We start from the raw sequence: 24,153 nt of genomic DNA, 5'->3' as shown, positions 1-24,153 counted from the left end.
CGATGCACTTCCAGGCCTTGTGATATCTGGCCTTGACCTTTGCTTGCTCGAGGATGAGACGTCGTTGTTTAAGATCATCTTCAATTTGCTTGATCAAACTCTTCTTAAGCACATCACTCTTGATTCTCCAGTGGGGTGCTGCTACAGCAGAAGGCGATATGGCAGGCGATGGTTACTCATGCGGCAGATCAAGTTGTCACTTCTGGATCAGCTCTTCCATCGAGGGCTGCTGGTGACATTGACTACATATCACGCTGTTGCTGAGACGGTCACCGAGCGACACTCTGAGAATCTGATGCAAACAGCACATTTGGAAGACCTCGAGCTTGTTGAAGTCGCGCTTGATTACGACCCAGGTCTCGGATCCATAGAGAAGAATGGGCAATACCAGTGTGCAGTACAGGCGGATTTAGTGATGAGGGTGACGTTTGTCTTCTTCCAGATGCACCATCGGAGGGAGGCGAAAGCCGCCGCCGCTTGAACGATTTTTGAGTGTACTTCCACCGTTGATGCCACTTTCTTTTCTTGCACCAGAGAGCCGAGGTATCTGAACTATAGTTTAAAATGGTTTATACTCAATTTTTTTTAGGGTGCAGTCCTTACATAATGTGAAAACAATGCACATGATAATCTATCATGTTATTTATACCGCTCACACAGCACACTCAAATTAGAAAAATGCTAAAAGTGATAACGAATGGATCCACTCACTAAACAAAGCTGTGTCTGAAGCTTAAATCTAAAGTCAGAGCAGCACATAGTACAGACAACAGACAGAGCTACAAATATGGCTGCACACGAGGCAGAAAAGCAGAAATCATTCAGAAATCATCAGACTTGAATAAAAAAAACAGGACTCCTATTGGCACTAACAAAGGCAACTATTTTTCTTGTTAATCATTTCCTCCTTTTTCCTCTCCCCATTGCCTCCTGCTGTCTCACTTTTGTGCATTCAAAGTTCCCTCCCGCCGTGTCTGAGATCACTCACTCTGATGAAAAGAAAACAATTTGGGTGCTATGGAACTGCATATCGGGGAAATATTCGCCACCCTGCTATAATGATCCGCCTGGGCACGGCTGGACATGGACTTAGTCATCCAGCACAGACACGGGGACGCAGCTTGAGTTGATTCTGATTTGCATGAGCTGATAATAAAAGTCTAAAAATGGGGCGACACTGCTCCCAAAGATATCTATGTATAGAGTCTAACTGCCTCATTTACAGTTTAGTGGCAGAGCTTGAATGTAACTAATTCAACAGCCAGGGTCTTATTCAGAGGCTGCAGAAAGATCTAAGCGCTTTATATGCAGACCAACAAAGGACTGGGGGTAGCAAAGCGAAAGTTATTCACCAGCATCTGTGATAAAATTCCTCCAAAACCAATGGAGGCCCATGCAATGACACAAGTGGAAGAAGCAAAAAAGAAAAGACGACAAACAGCAAAAGAATTTTTGATTAATTACAGCAGCTCTCGTAAGTTGTACAAGTAACATAACAATATTTCTATTGTAGCAAAGTTGAAACTTTTCTCTTAAATTTATCATAACCCTGAATAATAAAACACAGAGTGAAGGCGCGTATGAGCCATGATTGCACTTCAAACCCACAATACGGGAGCAATAAAGGCAGATTCAAAAGGTCGAACTTCTTACCGTTTCTTCCGTGCTGCTTCAGTGTGTTCGCTGAGAGGTGGATAGAGTTGCCTTGTCCTCCGGATTGTGGGAACTTCAGATCAGGCAAATTCCCATCTGTGCTCATTCTCGCTACCTCCAGCTCTGCACAAAACAGAACAAACCCAAGCAAGCAAACAACATTAAGCAATCAATAAAGGGCTACAGCAACCGCTTTGGACACTGGGGTCCTGTCTCTCAACTAAGAATTTAGCTAGAGTATCGAGTACATGGAAAGTATTTTGCAGACTGGCTGAGTCTGACACACTTCTTTTACAACATTAATAAAAAATCTCAGAGTTATAGCCTTGACAGAGAGGTGGATGTTCTTTTCCCCAATTCAAACCAAGCTGACTTTACTTATTTTTTTTGACTTTTCTATGACTTCCATGACTGGTTTAAAAAATGGCCCCTGGGAAGAACAACAACAAGCAACTGACTGAATCATTGTATCAAATTTTGTTTTTCCAAGCCCGTAAATAAGCAGTACCCAAAAGTTTGGGAACACTTTGAAAAGTCTTAATAAAATATGTACACGGAGAAACAATCACTGCTTTATTTCAATGGCTTGTTGTATTATCTAATGCAATTTTATCATTTTAATTGATGACATAAGCAAAGATGGTTAAAGAAGCAATAAACTTGGCTTGAGTTTGAAGCACCAGCCCCAGAAAAAGATAAAGACCAGGGTTTGCAACTCCATTCATTGATAACCGTCTTTAAGTCTGACGTCATTAGCCATTTCCGGGTCCAATCTCAACCTCTGCTTCAGGTCCCAAAGTAAAATGTACACTGCAGCATCACAGACAGTCACTGGCTAAATTATTTCATCTGTAATAAAATGATCAATGTGGCTGCTCTACCAGGTGTAACAATTAAGTTTAAAATCCAGGCATCCATGAAAACAGAGTTTATTAACTTTAACAGAGTTAGAAGTTAGCCGGAAGTTAGCTCGCTAGTTCCCACCTAAACATGATATAGCATGTTCTGACCGAGAGATTTCTGAAAAAATTAAAACGTACAGCTCTGCTATCACTTCCAACATAACTGAAGACAGAAAAGTAAACAGCAATGACATTTGTAGGGTTACTGAAGTTGGATTAGCTGTATATAATGATGTGCTATGTGGTGGCTAGCTAAACAGCTATGGTTAGCATAACATAAACACAGTGAAGCTGGAGGATGAACGCTAACTTTTTAATGTGAGGGTTCTTGATAGTTTGGGACAGATGCAATTACATGACAGGATCCTGTAAACGGACTGAACTTCAGTCAGGAGAACAATTGAGATAATCCATCCACAATATAAGCTTAGTCATTAACATACGGCTGCATGGGCTGGGTTGTAGTTATCGTAAGGTTTTAAAAACTGAGTTTAAAATGAACAGTGACAATAAAAACCGAGAGAGGCCACTTTGTAGGGGCTTGTTGAGATTTAATAGAACAAGATACAAAGAAATAAAACATGTTAAAAAAGACAAAAGCATTAATAAACACAGAGTAGTTTTGACCCGGAAACAGGGTTCATACGTCATCACCTAAACACCGGATAGGACAAACTGATCAGCCTTTTTAATTGGTGAAAATACGCCTGGCCTCGTCAACAAGCTACTCCAATTTATATTTAGGGAAGCCAGATTGCACTGGATAGTGGAGGGAGTAGCAGACTTATTTTCAGCAATTTTCCAAAAGAAAGTCACTTTTTAGAGCTGCATTTTGACGCTATTATTAGCTGATGCTCCGGAAACTCAACTAAAGATCTATTGGTTCTTTAATCAGCACCAAAGTTTCAAACTATGCTAACATAACAAAGTTTCCTCTAATGACCAATCAAACTTTTCACATGATAAGCTCGCATTAGATAATAACATGTCCCATTTGTGATGGTAACAGATATTAGATTAAAAATCATAAGTCATCCAAATCCATTCATTACTGGTCGTTTACAACTTCTCTCATCAGTTTTTATGCTTCATAGGTACATGAAGGAAAGCTGTTTTTCAAAAGCCAGAATTTTAGAGCGGTAGAGTAATTATGCTTTGTATATCACTGTACCTACACCAAGCAACAACCCAAGCCTGGGTAAGAAATTTGTTATTGATTGCGAATGATGGAATATTTAAACTGTAGTCAGAAAATCTTACAGCTAACAGCTAGAGCAGATGCTAGCAAACTGCAAAGAAATCTCCAATTGCTATATTGATTCCAAAAAGCATTCATCGTGTAGCAGCTGGTTTTATTAATCACTGCATCGCCAAAGAGCTCTAAATACAACACATCCTCTCTTGATTCACTCAGCATTGACAGAAGAAGTTATCTGTGTACAGTTTACACATGGCAATGTTGTTTTTCCCCTAAACTGTAACAACAAAGGCTGTCTTTGCTTTATTAAAAAAAAAAGACACCTTCATTCTGAGGAATCTTTTTCTCTTGAAGAGCACAGAGAGTGAACGATGCAAGGAGAAAATAAAGACCGACGGGACAAGACAAGCTCGCTTCTGCAGCAGTTCAACAGCTGTTGTGTCTGAAGCGAGCGCCGAGCTCCTAATTTATGGTTCAAAGACTCTGGTGTCACGCAGCAGAGGAAAATGAGCTGCTGATAGGAGCCTGGCTCAAATAAAAATCTCGTTCGATCAAAGTTATTATGGCATGATACAATTCAATTTAATAAAGCAGTCTAGTGTGCTCCTCTCTTAAGTACAGGTGACCTGTGTGAAGTCTAGGCATTCCTAAATGTCAAATTAACTCCCAGAGCGCTGAGCTGAGTCTGCTGATTCACAGCTCGGTAGAAATACAGAAAAGAAGTTACACAAATGCACATTTCTAAATGTGCGTTGTGGATTAATAGAGGCTGTGGGTGTAAGTAAACAATGCTGACGTTTATGTAAGAGATTAGAGTTTTAGCCACGATTGTGCAGCTCTTGTAAAGAAATGTCACTGCAAATGTGTAAAATCTGGTATAAGCTGAAGAATAAAAGGAAATGGTATTAATAGGTTATATTGTAATCTAGACACCTACAGACTTCCATGAGATGGAAAAAGAATGGGACAGTCAAACAAGCAGTGACCAGCTTACAGTAAAAACCGAAACCGCAGGAAAACAGCAAATGAAAAGGCTGGAAGACGTCTTCTTCTTAATCCTTATAAAAAAAAACTGGCACTCACCAGAGCCACCCCTCAGCATCCTTGTAGATGCACCTGTGGTATAAAGGTCAAAATCCTAGGTGTTTTTCAGAAAAGTTGACCTCTGACCTTGAGGTCAAGGTCACCAGGATTCAATTTGAAAATCCTAAGTGACCACATTTTTAAGTTATCGCATTCACAAGATTGCCTTGACCTCTGACCTCTCATGTAAAGCACAAACTGTGGATAAAAGTGGTGAAAAAAGGTCAATTCTTTCTAACGGCCAGCAGGGGGTGGCTACTCTGGTTTCAAAAAGTATGTCCAAATGCATAGAAGTGTGTGAAAAATATAATCTTAGGAAACATTTCTTTTTCTTTGAGGGTCTTTTTTTGTTTTTTGTTTTTTTAATTAAAGCATAATGTTTATTTTGTAAATTGTAGTCCGATTTAAACTGAAAATGGATACAAAAAAAGAGACACTTTTAGGCTGTGTGTACTTTGATTGACAAAGTGCTACCACATGAGCGTGCAATGGTAATTGGATTGGTGCTCAAATAGGACTTTTTAAAGTTGTACTACAGACACTTTCATCCAGCCCTTTATCAGCACCTTTCTACTCACTTCAGCACTCGAATTGCCTTCCACTACAAGTCCCATTCACCCATTCATACATGCATTCATACTTTTATCTACTTTGAAGTGCTTTCTTACCTACATACACACACAAACACTCTCACACTCTGATGGATGCTTCAAGGGCAATTTCAATTCAATTCAATTCAATTCAATTTTATTTATATAGCGCCAAATCACAACAAATGTCGCCTCAAGGCACTTCATAGATACAGAGAAAAGCCCAACAATCATATGACCCCCTATGAGCAAGCACTTTGGCGACAGTGGGAAGGAAAAACTCCCTTTTAACAGGAAGAAACCTCCGGCAGAACCAGGCTCAGGGAGGGGCGGCCATCTGCTGCGACCGGTTGGGGTGAGAGAAGGAAGACAGGATAAAGACATGCTGTGGAAGAGAGACAGAGATTAATAACAGATACGATTCAATACAGAGAGGTCTGTTAATACATAGTGAGTGAGAAAGGTGACTGGAAAGGAAAAACTCAATGCATCATGGGAATCCCCCGGCAGCCTACATCTATTGCAGCATAACTAAGGGAGGATTCAGGGTCACCTGGTCCAGCCCTAACTATATGCTTTAGCAAAAAGGAAGGTTTTAAGCCTAATCTTAAAAGTAGAGATAGTGTCTGTCTCCTGAATCCAAACTGGAAGCTGGTTCCACAGAAGAGGGGCCTGAAAACTGAAGGCTCTCCCTCCCATTCTACTTTTAAATACTCTAGGAACAACAAGTAGGCCTGCAGAGCGAGAGCGAAGTGCTCTAATAGGGTGATATGGTACTACAAGGTCATTAAGATAAGATGGGGCCTGATTATTTAAGACCTTGTATGTGAGGAGCAGGATTTTGAATTCAATTCTGGATTTAACAGGAAGCCAATGAAGGGAAGCCAAAACAGGAGAAATATGCTCTCTCTTTCTAGTCCCTGTCAGTACTCTTGCTGCAGCATTTTGGATTAACTGAAGGCTTTTCAGTGAGTTTTTTGGACATCCTGATAATAATGAATTGCAGTAGTCCAGCCTGGAAGTAATAAATGCATGAACTAGTTTTTCAGCGTCACTCTGAGACAGGATATTTCTAATTTTAGAGATGTTGCGCAAATGGAAGAACGCAGTCTTACATATTTGTTTAATATGTGCGTTGAAGGACATATCCTGGTCAAAATGACTCCAAGGTTCCTCACAGTGTTACTGGAGGCCAAGGTAATGCCATCCAGAGTAAGAATCTGGTTAGATACCATATTTCTAAGCTTTTCAGCGCCGAGTACAATGACCTCAGTTTTATCTGAGTTAAGAAGCAGAAAGTTAGTGGCCATCCAAGTCTTTATGTCTTTAAGACATTCCTGCAGTTTAACTAATTGGTGTGTGTTATCTGGCTTCATGGACAGATAGAGCTGGGTGTCATCTGCATAGCAGTGAAAATGTATGCTATGTCTTCTAATGATGCTGCCTAGGGGAAGCATGTATAATGTAAACAGAATTGGTCCTAGCACCGAACCCTGTGGAACTCCATAATTAACCTCAGTGTGTGAAGAGGACTCTCCATTTACATGCACAAATTGGAGTCTATTAGATAGATATGATACAAACCACTGCAGTGCAATACCTGTAATACCTACAGCATGTTCTAATCGCTCTAATAGAATATTATGGTCAACAGTATCGAATGCTGCACTAAGGTCAAGAAGGACAAGCACAGAGATGAGTCCACTGTCAGAGGCCATAAGAAGATCATTTGTAACCTTCAATAAAGCTGTTTCTGTGCTGTGATGAACTCTGAAACCTGACTGAAACTCTTCAAATAAACCATTCCTCTGCAGATGATCTGTTAGCTGTTTGACAACTACTCTTTCAAGGATTTTTGATATGAAAGAAAGGTTGGAGATTGGCCTATAATTAGCTAAGACTGCTGGGTCTAGAGATGGCTTTTTGAGTAAAGGTTTAACTGCAGCCACCTTGAAGGCCTGTGGTACATAGCCGATTATTAGAGATAGGTTGATCATATATAAGATCGAAGAATTAATCAATGGCAGGACTTCTTTGAGCAGTTTTGTAGGAATGGGGTCTAAAAGACACGTTGATGGTTTGGAGGAAGTAATTATTGAAGTTAACTCAGAAAGATCGATTGGAAAAAAAGAGTCTAACTTAACATCAATGGAACTAAGAGTAGCTGTAGATAATATTAGATCTGTGGGATGATTATTGGTAATTTTTTCTCTAATGATAAAAATTTTATTTGTGAAGAAGTTCATGAAGTCATCACTAGTTAACGTTAAAGGGATGGTTGGCTCAACAGAGCTCTGACTTTTTGTCAGCCTGGCTACAGTGCTGAAGAGAAACCTGGGGTTGTTCTTATTTTCTTCAATCAGTGATGAGTAGTAAGCTGTTCTGGCTTTGCGGAGGGCTTTCTTATAAAGCAACAAACTATTTCTCCAGGCTAAATGATGATCCTCTAAATTTGTGACACGCCATTTCCTCTCCAGATTACGAGTCATCTGCTTTAGGGTACGTGTTTGAGAATTATACCACGGGGTCAGGTACTTCTGATTAGAGACCTTAGTTTTCACTGGAGCTACAGTATCCAGAGTCGTACGTAGTGAGGAGGTGAAATCATTAACAAGATAATCGACCTCTGTTGGGGTAGCGTTCAGATAGCTGCTCTGCTCTGTGTTGGTACAGGGCATTGACGATGATAACAGTGGCTGGATTATATTCTTAAACTTAGTTACAGCGCTTTCAGAAAGACATCTACTTTGATAAAGTCCACTCTCCACTGCTGCGTAATCAATTATTGTAAATGTAAATGTTATCAAGAAATGATCAGACAGGAGAGGGTTTTCAGGAAACACTGTTAAATGTTCAGTTTCTATGCCATATGTTAAAACAAGATCTAGAGTGTGATTAAAGTGGTGGGTGGGTTCTTTTACATTTTGAGAGAAACCAATTGAGTCTAACAACAGATTAAATGCCATGTTGAGGCTGTCATTTTTAGCATCTACATGGATGTTAAAATCACCCACAATAATTATTTTATCTGAGCTCAGAACTAAATTAGATATAAAGTCTGAGAAATCAGACAGAAACTCTGTGTAAGGCCCAGGTGGACGATAGATGATAACAAGTAAGACTGGTTTCTGAGTTTCACAGCTGGGGTGGACAATGTTAAGCATCAGGCTTTCAAATGAATTAAAAGTCTGTCTTGGTCTTTCATTAATTAATAGACTGGTGTGAAAAATTGCTGCCACACCACCCCCTCGACCTGTGCTTCGAGATTTCTGGTAGTTAGAATGACTCGGGGGTGTTGATTCATTTAAACTAACATAATCATCCTGCTGCAACCAGGTTTCTGTAAGGCAGAGTAAATCAATTTGTTGATCAATTATTAAGTCATGTACTAACAGAGACTTGGAGGAGAGAGACCTAATATTTAATAATCCACATTTCACTGTTTTACTCTTTGGTTCAGATGTGGATACTGTATTGTTCTTTCTTTGTAAATGTTTAAGTTGTTTGTTGCTGGTTTTTAGTTTGTTTTTTGTCTTTTTGGAAGCAGACACAGTCTCTATGGAGATGGGTTTTTGGGGGGGTAGCAGGAGGAGAGAAGCTGCAGAGAGGCGTGTAAGACTGCAACTCTGCTTCCTGGTCCCAACTCTGGATAGTCATGTTTTGAGGGGTTTAATAAATTTGTCGATATTTCTAGAAATGAGAGCTGCTCCATCCAAAGTGGGATGGATGCCATCTCTCCTAACAAGACCAGGTTTCCTCCAGAAGGTTTGCCAATTATCTATGAAGCCCACATCGTTTCTGGGACACCACTCAGACAGCCAGCAATTTAAGGAGAACATGCGGCTAAACATGTCACTCCTGGTCTGATTGGGGAGGGGACCAGAGAAAACTACAGAGTCCGACATTGTTTTGGCAAAGTTACACACCGATTCAATATTGATTTTAGTGACCTCCGATTGGCGTAACCGGGTGTCATTACTGCCGACGTGAATTATGATTTTATTGAATTTACGTTTACCCTTAGCCAGCAGTTTTAAATTTCCTTCAATGTCGCCTGCTCTGGCCCCTGGAAGACAATTGACTATGGTTGCCGGTGTCTCTAGCTTCACATGTCTGAGAACAGAATCACCAATTACCAGAGTTTGACCCCCGGCGGGTGTGTCACCGAGTGGGGAAAAACGGTTAGACACATGAACGGGTTGGTGGTGTACCTGGGGCTTCTGTTTAGGACTACGCTTCCTCCTCACCGTTACCCAGCGTTTCCCCAGCTGCTTGGGGTCTGCCGGGGAACAGCTAGCGGGGCCTACGCTATCTTCGGCTGCACCAGCTACAGGGGCCTGGCTAGCTAAGGGTGAGAGCAGGGTGCAAAGCCGAGTCTCCAATTCAGTAATCCTGGCCTCCAGAGCTGCAAATATGCTACATTTGTTACAGATATCATTACTGCTAAAGGAGGCCGAGGAGTAACTAAACATCTGACACAATGAGCAAGAAAGTGCAGAAGGGACAGGTGAAGTAGCCATGGTGCTAACGGGTCGGCTACGAGCTAAGCTAGCAAAACAGTACAGAGACAGTGAGTGAATACTATAAATTAGGTAGTGAGTACACAGAAAGTGTGCTTCGGATGAAGCACGTGAAGATTATACTGTGAAAAAAGAATGTATTTAAAAGTTGTTAATTAAACTGCTAAGCAAATAAGCTACTCAGAAACACCACTGTGTTTGAGCAGGAACAGGAAGCGATACTATACCACAGAGCGAGCGAGCGAACACCAAGTGACAGCGCCACCGACAGGAGACAGGGTTAGGTTTGGTATCTTGCCCAAGGGTATTCCAGCATGCGGACTGGAGGAGTCAATGATCAATCCACTGACCTTCCAATTAGTAGCCAACCCGCTCTACCTCCTGAGCCTCAGCCGGCAGTCACTCACCTAACCAGTGATGTTTGGCTCAAAGACAAAAAGATGGCGATTGCCAGCTTGGTACGGATTTCTTTGACTTACATGTCTCTGCTACGTTTTTTTATGCTTTCTAACGATGGCGACATGATCAGTTTGAGGAATGAGTTCTGAAAAATAGTAACAATCACGTCTTTTTTTTCCTAACCTTTATTGATAGGATAGTCAGGAGAACAGTAACGCAGGGGCCGAGTGGGAGAACGACACGCAGATAATGACCCGAACCCAACTCTGCAACAGCCTTTCCACTTACAGGTCGCCTTCTCGAGTAAGCGAGCCACACCAGTTCACCCAAAACACCTTTTGAATGAGGTGACTGCCGGCTACGATCAGTCCAGACATCCGCTGCCAGCTAAATGCCACTCAGTTAAAATGCGACTCGCCAGGAGTGGCAGCCTATCCGGAGTTCTACTTGAACTAGCAGGCAGATTAGTCTGTAGTGGAGAATCTCAACTTGAAACAAAAATTGATTCAGTGTAAGAAAAAGAAACTTAATTAAGGCCGATAAGGCATTCAGCTGATGATCTCACGTCAGCGGACTGTGACACCTCTGACTTTGATAAAGGTTACAGCCAACAGGAAGCTACGAAGAGGCCACATTTAATCCTGCCTTTGGATCTGTTCTCATACCGGGGTTTCCCATAAAAAAAATCTTTTGTATTAGCATTCTCCAGTGCTTTTGTAAAGGCCAGGGGGTTTTGATACATTCCTATTCAACTTAGCTAAGACAATACCCCAGATAGCTTACCGTTCCCTGGATTCCAAGAGGCTGCCTTCTGAATAAAGGAAGCATTTTTCTGTCTCCCCCCCTCTCTCCCTCTCCCTCTTGCTGTCTTTCTTTTCCCGTGTGGTTGTGTAAAAGAGCTTACGACGGGCTTTAGGGAATTTCTTTGATGCCATAGGAGTTGTTGAACCCCGAAGGCTATACCTTCAAAGCTGGTTTAAATAACACGCTAATCGGCAGAAATCTGTTCACAAGATTATCATGCAGAGAGCGGAGCGCGCGCTCTCTCGCAGACAAAAGCTCGAGACGAGCACACGCAGCGTGACGTGTAAACACAAACACAGACACAATGACTGCAGAAATATCCTTCTTTGAAAGCGCACAGAATAGATCTCATTATCAGCTTGAGCCTAAAATTATAGCAAGGCTTTTTAAAAAGGGTTCGAGATTCGCTTTAAAGCGAGAGAACCAGCTTGGCCTGACGCTGAAAGGACGTCTCCAGGTGTCTTAAGTGCAGTACACCTGCTCACATACACACACACTCTTAATGTCACACGCAAGGCAAAGTGAGGGAGAAGTAATTAGCTGCTGTAGTGATTACAAATGTTTGGAAGGGCCCCCTTGTCCTCATTTAACTACCCTGCATGGCATGAGGGATTGCAGGAGGCGACTGGCTGGGTAAAAAGGGAAAAAAAAGCCCAGCAAACAGAGAGATAAGGCCCAGTAAACATGTCACCAGCACATAATTAACCAGACTACCACAGTGTGCTATAAAATCTCACTCGAGTTTTGCAGGCATCGTTTCATCCCCCCTTCTCCAAACGAGCCCAGAATCTCCTTAATACCCAGATGAATTGTGTGCCAGATACAATAAAACCCATTTTATTAATTCTCCTTACGCTCGCCTCCTTTTAAGCCAGCAGACCTATATTTTTAGGTTGCCATGGCAGCAGGAACTTTGGGGGGGGGATGGGATAAAAATCCAATGTCTTCAGAGAATAGGGCGATACATCATGGCATTATTTTTGCCCCGCTAGCTCCAATTATTTAAGTTTTACACGGTTCTCGATGTAAGCTGCAAAAAAAAAAGAAAGTCCCAGCGACGGATGCATCCAGTTTGGAATTACCCCACCAGGGACAACCGTAATGACACAACTTCTATTATCTGAGCTCGCTTGGTATTTATACACTGAATAATGAGCACCGATCCCTGATCTGCAGCACCAGTGGTTAATTCCTGCTAATAACTGACACAAATATAAACACAATCATTAGAGATAATTGTCAGTTTACAGCCGGCTGCCATCAGCTATAAGCAGCCCTGCCAGATTTCACCTCCTGCAAGACAGAGAGCATTACTCCAGTGACCTTCACACTTGATCCAACGCCTCAAAAGCTCCACTGTCAGCGTGAGGTGATCAATAGCTGCGTGGTGAACTTCGTGTGCCTGTGCAACAAGCAAGATCTGCCAAGGCTCTTTAGGCACGTGAGAGAAAAATACTGGGAAAAACAAACTATATCAAATAAAAATGAAATGAAACGAACGCTCGGCTCTTTAAACTCATCTTATGATTGTCTGTCATAATTGGAAAATGCAGTGTCTTCCAGATGAGCTAATAATCTGTTTCCCAGCAGCTTGAGAACATAATTCTATCCAAGCTGGTTCACTCAAACAAACAAAGACAAATTAAATGTAATGTGCTCGCTGGCATTTAATTTCACATCCATCCACTCATCCATATATCCATCCACTAATTGATGCATCCAACCATCCATCCATCTATCATCCACTCATCCATCCATCCACTAATTGATGCATCCAACCATCCATCCATCTATCATCCACTCATCCATCCATCCACTAATTGATGCATCCAACCATCCATCCATCTATCATCCACTCATCCATCCACTAATTCATCCATCCACCCGTAATTCATCCATCTATCCATACATCCAACCATCTATCCACTCATCCATCCATCCATCCATCCATACATCCAACGATCTATCCATCCATCTATCCATCCACTAATACAGCCATCCACCCACTAATTCATCCATCTATCCAACCAATCCATCCATCCATCCACATCCACTCATCCATCAATCCATTCATCCATCCACATCCACTCATCCATCAATCCATTCATCCATCCACTAATACAGCCATCTATTCAACCAATCCATCCATCCATCCACTCATCCATCTATCCATCCACATCCACTCATCCATCAATCCATTCATCCATCCACCATAAAAAAGAAAGCAAAGAGAAATCCATCCATGAGGTTTTCCCTCATTCAAACATTTAGATAACTTCAAATAATTAATGAGTATTCTTAACTTGGTAAACAACCGTTTTTGTTTAATGACTACAGCCACTATATTAAACACATTACCACACATACTATATTGCTTAATGATCATTAGAAAAGGAGGCAATAAAATAGTAAATGTTTCATTTACCATATACTTTGAAAGGAATGCATTAGTCACTGTTGTAAACTGGCACTCTCTTTCTTACAAATCATTTGATTTTGCATACATGTACGTGTTTTATTTTGCTTTTTTTTTTTACATGACAACATGCAAACTGCAAGCGTGGCTGCGCATACTTACGGATGTTGTCGGTGTTCTCTTGCACGATGTCCGTCTTGAGCAGGTTATCAGCCAGGACGAAGGCCCCCTGCTCGACCGTGTCCAGCAGCATGGTGGCGGCCCTCAGCTGCTCGCCTGTGCTCAGCTCCCTCCAAGCCGCCTGGGCCTGCGGCTGTAGCAAATTGTTGACGGTCTCCACCATGGCCTAGGGAGTTCAAATCATTGATTTAGTGAGAGGAAGCTAAGCTGGCCTGGGACTGCGGCAGCTTGACGTGGCGATGTGGTAAATGGTTTGAGTGAAGGAAGATCAAAGGGAGCTGAGCGCTGAGAAACAAATCGCACAATCCTATGGGACTGTGCGAGGAAGAAGCGTGGAGAGTTTCTTTTTTCACCCCTTTCTCTTTTTCATTTTAGCTTAAATTTCATAATAATTTTTATATTGAGCAATTTCACGAGTCTATTTCCCATTCACTTAAAAGACATGGATCATCGACCTGCAGCAGTGACACCTGAATCTGTAATGACAATGGATGTTGCTCTCTTGAGTTTTTGCTGCTGTTTGCTTTTATCTACAGGGAGAAAAAAAATCATGTAAATGAATCAGAGTCAGTGCTCACAAGTCCAGAGACCAATTCTTACATGACTTGAGGCAGGGGTGTGATAAATGTTCTCCCATGCAGACAATCCCAATGCACAAACGCACTATAAAATAAATGGATAAATAAATGTTATAAAAATTAATAATTATAACACAACATTTTTCAAGAGATGTAAAAGATCTTTGTTAGCAGCAGCAGCTATCTGCAGCCATTCGAATCGGATCTTCTCTGCATATTAATGCCGTCGAAGGACTAATATGCCATCTTTAATCTCCCCACAACAATGCCGGAGCGGGTAAGCAAGGAGGAAACAAGAACATCCTCCAGACAAGATGAAAAATTAAGAGCCATTAAAGATTTAAAAATGCCAATGGCGAGATTTAGGAATGGAATACTAATTGGTCAAGCAAGGCAATTCATTCCTGGTACCAGTGCTCCAAAAGAGCTAAAAGAGCCTGACCGCCGCTGGGACAAAAAAGAAGCTATTTCTAAGCCATTACAGTGCAGTAGGTGGCTAATAATGCTAGTAATAGTCGCTTTTCAGGGCTTCATCATGAAAATCACAGATTTAATTCAGTTCTTTTTTAAAAAAAAGGGTCAAATTTCGATTCCCTCTTTACACTTCTTTAAAAGCAATTGTGACAGTTTGTGCAATTGTGACATCCCGAAAGTAGAAGTGAAGGTGCACGTGAACGTTGGTAATGCCACACCACAGAACGCCCTCTGTGAACCTCGCTTTTATCGTCTTTTTTGATCAATGGATTTTGAAGGGGAATAAGAGCTTTAGTACGACTCCACAACAGCATGGGGATAAAGCTAAAGGCGATAAGAGGAGCCATGTGCTCGAGTGTATTAAAAGCATTCCTCATAAAAAAAAAAAAAGGTGGGGGTGGGGGTTACAGTCACGTGGAATAAATCTAATAGCTCCCCCAGCCTCGGATACTTTATAATTTTAACTTTATGTTTGTCTCCAGCCACCGTGATAGCAAGAGGAGTCAGAGTACTGATTGGGAATTTCAAATAGCACCAGCTGGCTGTTCCCCATTCAAAACATACCCTGTACACATTAATCCGCCCACACACAGTCACAGACACACACAGCACTCAGAGGCTGACGCAAGAGAGAGCACACACCTCTGCACCTGTTAGTATACAGGAACATACACAAAGTCAGTGACAGGCACATACGCCGACTGCAAGCCGTGCCGGGTAATACAGGCACACACACACACACATGCACACACACACACACACACACACACACACACACACACATGCACAAGCAGTGCACCAACTTTGATGTAATTATTCATTATCTGCAGCCAATCTCCAATCACACCTTCTGACATTCAGCTAGAGGCAAAGGTTGATTCAGTCTCAATTAAGGAGCTCTCTTTCTTCAGGCACTGACATTTTTTTCCCCTTCTTTGTTCCCTCCTGCAAGATTTTCTTTCAGCACTTCTTAAAACACTGAAATAATGGTTCTTCGGGGGGGAACGATTGATGGACTCGCAGACGAGGTCGTCTCGCTTTTTTTCCTCCACATGTGCATTAGATGCAAAAGGAGAACGAGGTGGCAGACCAGTCCAATCCTGGGGATGGGTCAGAAAAATGTGACGTCCAAAATTAATATTGGACTAAAGGATCAGCTCTCACACTGGTCCTTCAGGCATTTTATTTTTTTTATTAGATCGGCTAAAAGAAAAGCAATAAAGCTGACATTGATGCACTGCGCGTCATTTGGATGCAACAGATTAACCAAACCACTGTGACACAAATGACTCATTACTGTTATTAATATGTATAAAGCATGCAAATCTTTACCTCATTTAAACCAGAGAATTATATTATGACACAAACACTATAGGATATTGTCACTGTGTTGGATTGACAGTATATGCTAGACCTGATAAGACCTGAAATTGAGCATGCGGTTCCAATATGCCATTACATTGTAATGCAAAAATGTATTCTTCATTGTTTATAATAACCGGCAGCCGGGCTGGTTTATGATGAAGAAGCTACAGACAAATTGTGTTGGAAGGAAAATCCAAGGCAAACTTTATCCTTCTGCACTGAAACTCCCATTATCATAATACTTATTGTGCTCATTTCAGGCCTGTGTTTTGTAAAATAATTTGCAACAATTTTGACGGCTGAAATAATTTCAGATAAAGGTCACGGCGAAGGAAAAATAGCTTCTGTGCCAATACACTGTGTCACCCCGTGTTCATCTATTCGTACACTGCAGCAATGAATGAGCACTTTCTTTTAGGGCCTTAAACAATCTGCAATTTAAAGGCTGAACATGTTGCAGAAATGTCAGATATTTAGTCAAGCAGTATATGGATACACTTTTATTAGATTTCTTGTAGGTAAAGTCATGTGATTGTATGCACTCTGTGAAAAAATAAGTACATCCTTGTAACCAAGTGCTGCTAACCAAATGTACTTAATTAGCAGATCGTCTGGTTTGGAGCATTCAACTGTGTATTAACACAATGCCACAATCTTCCCAGGAGTGGACATCTGCAATGCAAGGCTAAGAGAAACTCTAGAAAACCCCAAGAGCAACATGTCAGACTCTACAGGGCTCAGTTAGCATGTTAAATGTTCAAGTTCATGGCAGCCAAGTTTGGTTGGGAGGGTTAAACAACATGGCAGCGTGGCTTAGCTTTGCAAAGCTGCGTCTGAACAAACAAAAAGACTTCTGTAACTTTGGGCAGATGAGACCCAATTGGATGTGTTTGACCACAATGTAGAGCAGCGGTCCCCAACCTTTTTTGCACCACGGACCGGTTTATGTCCGACAATATTTTCACGGATCGGCCTTTAAGGTGTTGCGGATAAATACAACAAAATTAAACCAGTACCTGTAACAAAAAAAGAAGATTGATTCATAACACTCGGGACAAGACCCAGGGAAACCGAGTTAACGATAAAAATGATTTAAAAAAAATAACGCTAAAAACCGATAAAACCCCTGAAAACCATGAATTTCAAACCCGAGCCTCAACTCTTCCGGCCCGGTACCAAACGACTCACGGTACCGGTCCGTGGCCTGGGGACTGCTGATGTAGAGCACCACATTTGAGAACACTAAACATGGCGTATCAGCACAAACGCCTAAATCATCCTGAATCATAGTGGTGGTGGAAGGATGACGACTTGTGCTTGTTCAATGGCCTCAGGGTCTGGGCACCTTGCAAGGTGCACCTTGAGCGATGGTGACCTCCTCTGTGTATCAAAGTATTCTAGATTCAAATATGAGACCATATGAGGCTAAAACAAAAGGACAAAAGGACAATGACCCCAAACACGGCAACAAATCTACAACAGAACCACTGAAAACAAAGAGAATCAAGATGCCACAATGGCCCAAAGTCCAACCTTCAACCTGAGTACATTAAGGAAATATTGCACATGTTTAAATAATAGACTTTAGAGATGCTGGCAGCAAATCTGGTTTCCCTTTGGAGAAATCCAGGGTAGTCATGATTTCCTGTTTCCATATTTGTGAGAAGTTTGGGTAAATGGTTACTGTGGTTAGCTTCAAATTTCCAGTATAGGCAGAAAAAGGACACCAAGCTCTTAACCTAATATTCCAAACTGTTTATGTCTAATGTTCAACTGTTTTTCAATGGACGCTATTTTGTGAGGCAATCCATTGTGAATACTCAGTGGTGACTCCGTGTTCTTTATTTACGAAAGCTAGCAGCATCTTTACCCGTCTTCCCATTAGACCAAGCTGTCACATTTTACTTTTTCTCCAAGATCTTTCACCCAAAGGCAAATCTCTAGTCTGCAATATGTCACCATTGATTCATCAAAAAGCAAAGTTTCTTGGCACAGGCAGTAGGTTAAAGAGATTTGCTTTGAAACATGAATGAATAAAAATAATAACATTAATTAAATAAAGTAAAAGTGAGTGCAGTTAAAGGAGAATACTAACAGTCATTAAGTCAACTTTCCCTTTTCCAGTGAAGACCCTGGCCATTTGCAGTCCACAGCTCTTATGTTTGAACTCTTAAATTAAATCCACCCACATGTTAAACCATTGTTGAACCCCAGAATTAATGGAAAAGACAACAAACCAAAGAAAAAATGATCAAAGCTCTTTCACTGGACCTGAAAGGTTAATGGCTGTGTTTAGCACAAATAAACACATCCAAAAAATCTTTTTATTAAACTGATGGACCTGAGGAACACGCTAGCCCTGCCAACATCGTCAGGATACTAGACAGCTAAAATACCCAACAATTCCCAGGAGCTAACAAGTCCAAAGGCATGCTTGTTAGATTAATTGGTGATATCCGTATCCATCCATCCATGCAGCCATACAACAGGCAAGTATGGCTGCCAGTGAAAGTGGGCCTCTAGTGTTTATTGATCATGTGACTGCTGATAGAAGCAGCAGGATGAATGAAGTTCTGAGAGCCATACTCTCTGCTTACATTCCCCCAAATGCTGCAAAAATTATAAGCAGCACTTCACAGGGCAATATTTCTCTGTATCTATGAAGCGCCTTGAGGCGACATTTGTTGTGATTTGGCGCTATATAAATAAAATTGAATTGAATTGAATTGAACTAGATAATGGCCAAAAGCACACTGCAAAAGAAACCCAAGAGTTTCTAAATGTAATGAAATAGCATATTTGAATAGACTTGAATAGACAAGTCGTTCACCTGATCCCAACCCAACAGATGTTTTTCAGCCACTGAAGCTAAAACTGAAAGCAGAGAGACTCTCAAACAAGCAGCAATTTAAGGCATCTGCAGAAATGGCCAAGCAGAGCATCTTGGTGGAGGAAATACAGCACTTGCAGGCTACAAAGGGCTTTCATTAAAATATATAAAACAATCCTCTTATTTAAAGTTATGTTAGTTTGCCCATTTTACCTTTGAGGCGCTGAAATTGGGAGAATATCTATAAAAATGGCTGTAATTCCTAAAAAGTTAATGCAACACTTTTTAAAGCCTTTGAATTATAGCTGGAAACCTATACAATTTAATCATTTCTTGATTGGGGCTGAGAACACTGCACATTTGCAGTTAGAGAAATGCAGAAGGGGTGAGGGTGGGAGGTGGAACACCACTGCTATCATCATAGTCTGTGCAGTTAAGTCCTACTGTGCATGTGTGGTGGTGGTTTGCTGCTATTTTACTGCTATTAGCACACTGCCACTCCATCTGTCAAATGTAGCATCTCACTCTGGTGCTGCAAACTCCCAAAGACACCCCCCCCCCCTTCTTTTTTTGGCTAATTAATTTTTTTCTACGGTCAAATGTGAGCCAGCAGTTAAAAAGTATATTTCAGTTCCCAGTACATGTGGAAATGCTAATCGTTAGCTGGACTCACTGCTGGAATGTTCCACTTGGAACAAGCATGATGAAAAGCTGCAGTGCAGAGGCCATTTATACCAATGCAGAAGGAAGGAAGAAAGGGAGAGGTGGACATTAGCGCGCGCTTGGCAAGAGCCCAAGCTAACCCGTAGTGTATGTGCCTCTATCTGTGCGCTGATTGATGAAATGAACTCTGGGTCTGGGAAATTGATTCTGGCTGTGGCTGATCTCCCCTCTTTTTCCTCTCTGACTGGCTAGCCTGGTTGGCTCTCCCTGTGCACTTAGCTCTCATCCCCTCATTTCTCTACACTCCTCCCTTCCCGTTTGCCAGTTGGTTCCTCTCGCTTGTTTCCTCTCACTGACGTTGAAGGCTGATCTCAAAATGGTAGGGAGAAAGAACATAAGCAAGGTGGGATGCCTTGTTCTCTCTGTCATCTTCTATCTGACTTCTTGTCTCTGGGCTCAAATGAAGCTGTAGCATCATTTCTTGTCTGTTCTATATTAGCTGCTAGCCATATCATCCCTCTTCTTTGAGAATCTCTGAAATCTTCTGCTTTAATATTTTATCAAGCCTTCTTCAGTAAGTGGGTGGTTGCTTCTGTGTAGGTGAGTGTCTAAGGGGTTACCTTTGTATTTCTGCCTTCTGTCTCAGGTTTCATCTCACTACTGTCTTGATAGAAACCCGCTATTAACCTCAACAGCTGAAGAAAATGGATAGATGTTAATCAGTGATACAACAAGTGATGCTGTTATTTTCTCATTTGGTTGCATTTCAGTTAAAAGAAGATTGTTATGAGCATGCCCTAATGGAAAGCCTAAAACAGGGAGAGGAGCAGCACTAAACCCCGAGCAGGCTTCAGTGACATGACTCTAAATCTGAAATCACATGGCAAATTGGAGCTTAGGTGGAGGTGGGTTGCAAAGAGGCTTGTACAGGCAATTGTACAGCAGCTGTATTTATGCTAAAACAACTCAGATAGCAAATCTAATGTGAGATTTTCTGATTTTCTTTTTTCTCATTACAGAAAAAAATTCATTGCTGCACAGATTCCTCCAAAAAGCCGTCTACTGAACAATACTGCGAAACATTTGTATTTAATTTGAATGAACCTTAAAAGACTTTGGTCCACAAGTTGCTTCGCCTTTTAATTTAAAGCAAGACACAGAAAACTGTATTCAAGACTAGACACTCTAAAACTATAATGAATTAATATAAAGTGTTCAAAGTGTTCAGATTTTCATTTTCAGGCCTCAAAAATTATAACGACTTTACCAAAGAACACCAGAATTTCAGTGTATGCACACATGTGTATGGATAACCCAGATATCCTCTCAACACGCACGCATACACGCACGCAAAAAATAACCATGGGACTTTCTCAATTATTACACAACACTGATCAGCAGAACTTTCCTCTCTGTGAGGAGAAAGCCCTCATTATTCGTAGAGAGAGCTCTGCACTGCAGGCCAGATGTGGAGGCCTCTGTTTCCGAGGAAGTAGCAATCTTCATCTTCCAACATTTTGTCATCGCGTTACATTTCCGAACAAGGATCCTCCCTGTGTTTCTGCCTGCTCTGAGGTCATCCTGCTTTGCGACACTCCCCCGCCCCCTCGGTCATCTTTTCACGCCATCAGTTTAACTCGGGTCGGAGAGCAACATCCTCCCTGTATTGCGCAAATCCACACTCACTTGGCTCCTACTGAGGTATGAGACATTATTTGGGATATTTTCACGTCCTGTACATCCCTCAACTCCTGCGCAGTCGTTCGCTCGCTTTAAAACGAAATAAATAAAAAGGAGGAAAACCTTCAAAGCAACTTTGTTTGACATTAGAACAACATGGACGGATATAATCACAGTAATTGGACAACCATAACGTCTCTGCCCATAAACACGCTGCCATTAGTAATGACCAAAAAGGCAAGGGAGGCAGGGCGTCGTTTTTATCCTGTTTATGCAGAATCAAAGGGCACAGCAGAGAAACATCCCTGCAGGGGAAATGCAGAACATAGTGCGTTGATCATTTTATGCTTTGTAGCTCTATCAAGGCCAAATTCTGTTCAGTGGGATTAAATTGGCTATGACATGCAGCAGATACGACTCTTTACAAACAAGCGGGAAAGATACAGAAGCACTCATAATTAATCATTGTTGTATCTACACAAGCTCAGCTGAGGCAGGGAAATTGCCACAGGTTGAATTGGTTATGAATATGCAACTAAAACGGCAAATATACAGTAGCTTTGTGCGGAAATTCTCTGACGAGCTGAAGAAGATAAAGACCTCGCGATGAGATGAATTAAAATGTCATTTACTTGTTTACCACTTAAACAAGATAGAAGCCCTCAATTAAGGAAATAATCACTCCTTATCTAATTTAGACATCAACCACAAGCCCTGCACTTTATTTGGGACTCTGCACCTCCTTCGACTCTGCCGCACCTGCACTCCCGCAGCCTGCCTTTTCCCACGGTGCTGTCACAGTCTGTTTTCGGCGCCACGCGTGCTCTCCGAGCAGAGGGACAGCAGAGGCAGGTGCAGCTCTCGTTTGCTTTGTATTCTTCTGCTAATCCCACTTATGTCAACCACCAGGGTCCTGTTGGAGAAAACATTGCCCAATTTCCCTAATCAGTGAAAGTCTCTCAAAGGCTGCCGGCGCGTGCAGTCAATGCCTGTGTTTACTTAAGGCCACAGATGTTGCTCCATTATTCCAGTTCGTCAAGTGAAAGCGCCTCACTGTTGTGTGAATTTGTCAACGTAGCACAGGAACGCAACAGAGGAGGAAGGTGCGCAGCTGGGCTGTGTGCACAGTCATGTATAGATTTACATTGTAAGGCGAAAACATGGGCCAAAAACATGAAAGCCAAATCTTCGAGAGTATATCATGATGTCTGTGCGTGTTTTAAAGATTCTTGAGGCACGACTGTGTCTACACTGTAGAGCCACTGGGGAACTGTTGGCATGAAATATCGTGCCAACAGTCATGAACCCAATCATGGTGACGGTGGCATTGTTGGTTTTTAGCGGCACCACAGAGAGCATGAAACATGGATGCAGTCCAGGTCGGATAAATGAAGCCAATGGGGAAGTGCCGTTCTGTTTGAAGTCCTACAGATGGTGATCGTCATGGTTACAAAAAGACTTCTGGTCCTATAGAAGTCTGTGGGAAAATATCTGACTTAACTAGGGCGGTCAGCGTTAACCGTTAATGTCATCACAATTAACGCAGTTTAGTTTGCGTTAGTTTTTAACCCATCTGGAGCGCAGAATGAGTCAATATCCCTGAAATGTCTCTGCCAACGCATTTCAGGAGGTTTGACCAAAGTTTGTCCATTCTGCTCTCCATGATTGCGTTAAAATTCTTTATCACCTTAATCGTGAAAGCCCTAGCTCTTTGTAAACACTTTCCTATTGAGCTCGTGGGTTCAGGCACTCACGATGAGTAAAAAAAAAATCAGTTTTTTAAATCTGGGTGCACTTTTTCAAATGGTGTTTTTCTGTGGTGTATTGAACTAAACTCGGTCACAGACACAAAGTTTGGTGAGCGCCAAGTTACATGCCAGCAACATATGCTGAACGTGACACGCGAAACGAGCCCAAGCAGAGACGAAAATCAAAAAGGATTAAAAACCTAAATAATTTGGGGTTTTCTTAAATATGGATGTTAATCGCTATACGTGTGATATTCATAAAAAATGTCTCAGATTGGCTAATTGGAGGATATAGTACAGACGCTACGATCTTTATAGTAAGAAACAAAATGAAGAGGTATGCCGCCCCGTGTAACTCAACAATTTGTTTTTCTAATTTTAAGATATTATATTAGTCTATGGCACTTGATGGTTATCAAATTAAGGCCCAGCGTTGACACTCTTAACTCCAACAGGGAATGAATGGACCATTGTACATTTCACTTACCCACAGTTCTTGTTCTGCTATGATATAGCAGCACATAACAAGCTCAAGGGAGCATTTCTTTTCTACCCATCACAGCAGTCTAAACCTTCCTTATATATAAATGTAACAGCCACCTAACATAAAGAGGAACATGGCAATTACAAACCTATAGTCCCAACCCTTGAAGAGAAACCCTGCAAATACCAACTCTAAGTCTTTGATGTCTGCATTTCTTTTCAATTATGTTGGCTCTCTAAATTGGCACTCAGACATCAAAACTTTGAGAGGCCCTGATCTTTGGCTACACAAATACCTGACAGGTTTTGTATTTCTAGTCCTCCTGTGGCATCTGTCGACAACAAGAAAAACAGAACACCACCTGACTCGTGCTGAAAGCATCTTTCACTCAGAAACCCATTTAAACATATGAGCACACTCAACCATATAAAACCATAAATAACAAAATGCCTTCTGACATGCCTCGGAGGGATCAGTGTGAAATACATGTTGCTTAGCATGCGTGCTACTGAGCCTACATATAAAAAGACAACATCTGGCTGCAGTGTGCAGCTTAATTGAAACCATCTGCATGAAGACAGGGATG

General features: G+C 41.6%; 1 protein-coding gene across 12 annotated transcripts in view; it reads right to left on the bottom strand.

The window, feature by feature from the left end:
* Window positions 1-24,153, bottom strand: part of LOC146521807 (adhesion G protein-coupled receptor L3) — a 281,489-nt gene that overhangs the window by 67,517 nt on the left and 189,819 nt on the right. For all 12 annotated transcript variants that reach the window (XM_085144243.1, XM_085144224.1, XM_085144236.1 and 9 more), the window contains 2 exons: window positions 13,728-13,911; window positions 1,654-1,776 (listed from right to left, as the gene is read on the bottom strand). In XM_085144243.1, coding sequence (XP_085000369.1) covers window positions 1,654-1,776; window positions 13,728-13,911 — 307 coding nt within the window. The remainder of the gene's footprint in view (window positions 1-1,653; window positions 1,777-13,727; window positions 13,912-24,153) is intronic.

This window comes from Neolamprologus multifasciatus, chromosome 3, assembly GCF_963576455.1.
Source record: "Neolamprologus multifasciatus chromosome 3, fNeoMul1.2, whole genome shotgun sequence".
NCBI lineage: Eukaryota > Metazoa > Chordata > Actinopteri > Cichliformes > Cichlidae > Neolamprologus > Neolamprologus multifasciatus.
The sequence above is the reverse complement of the archived record's forward strand: the minus strand, read 5'-3'. Positions and strand labels throughout refer to the sequence as shown.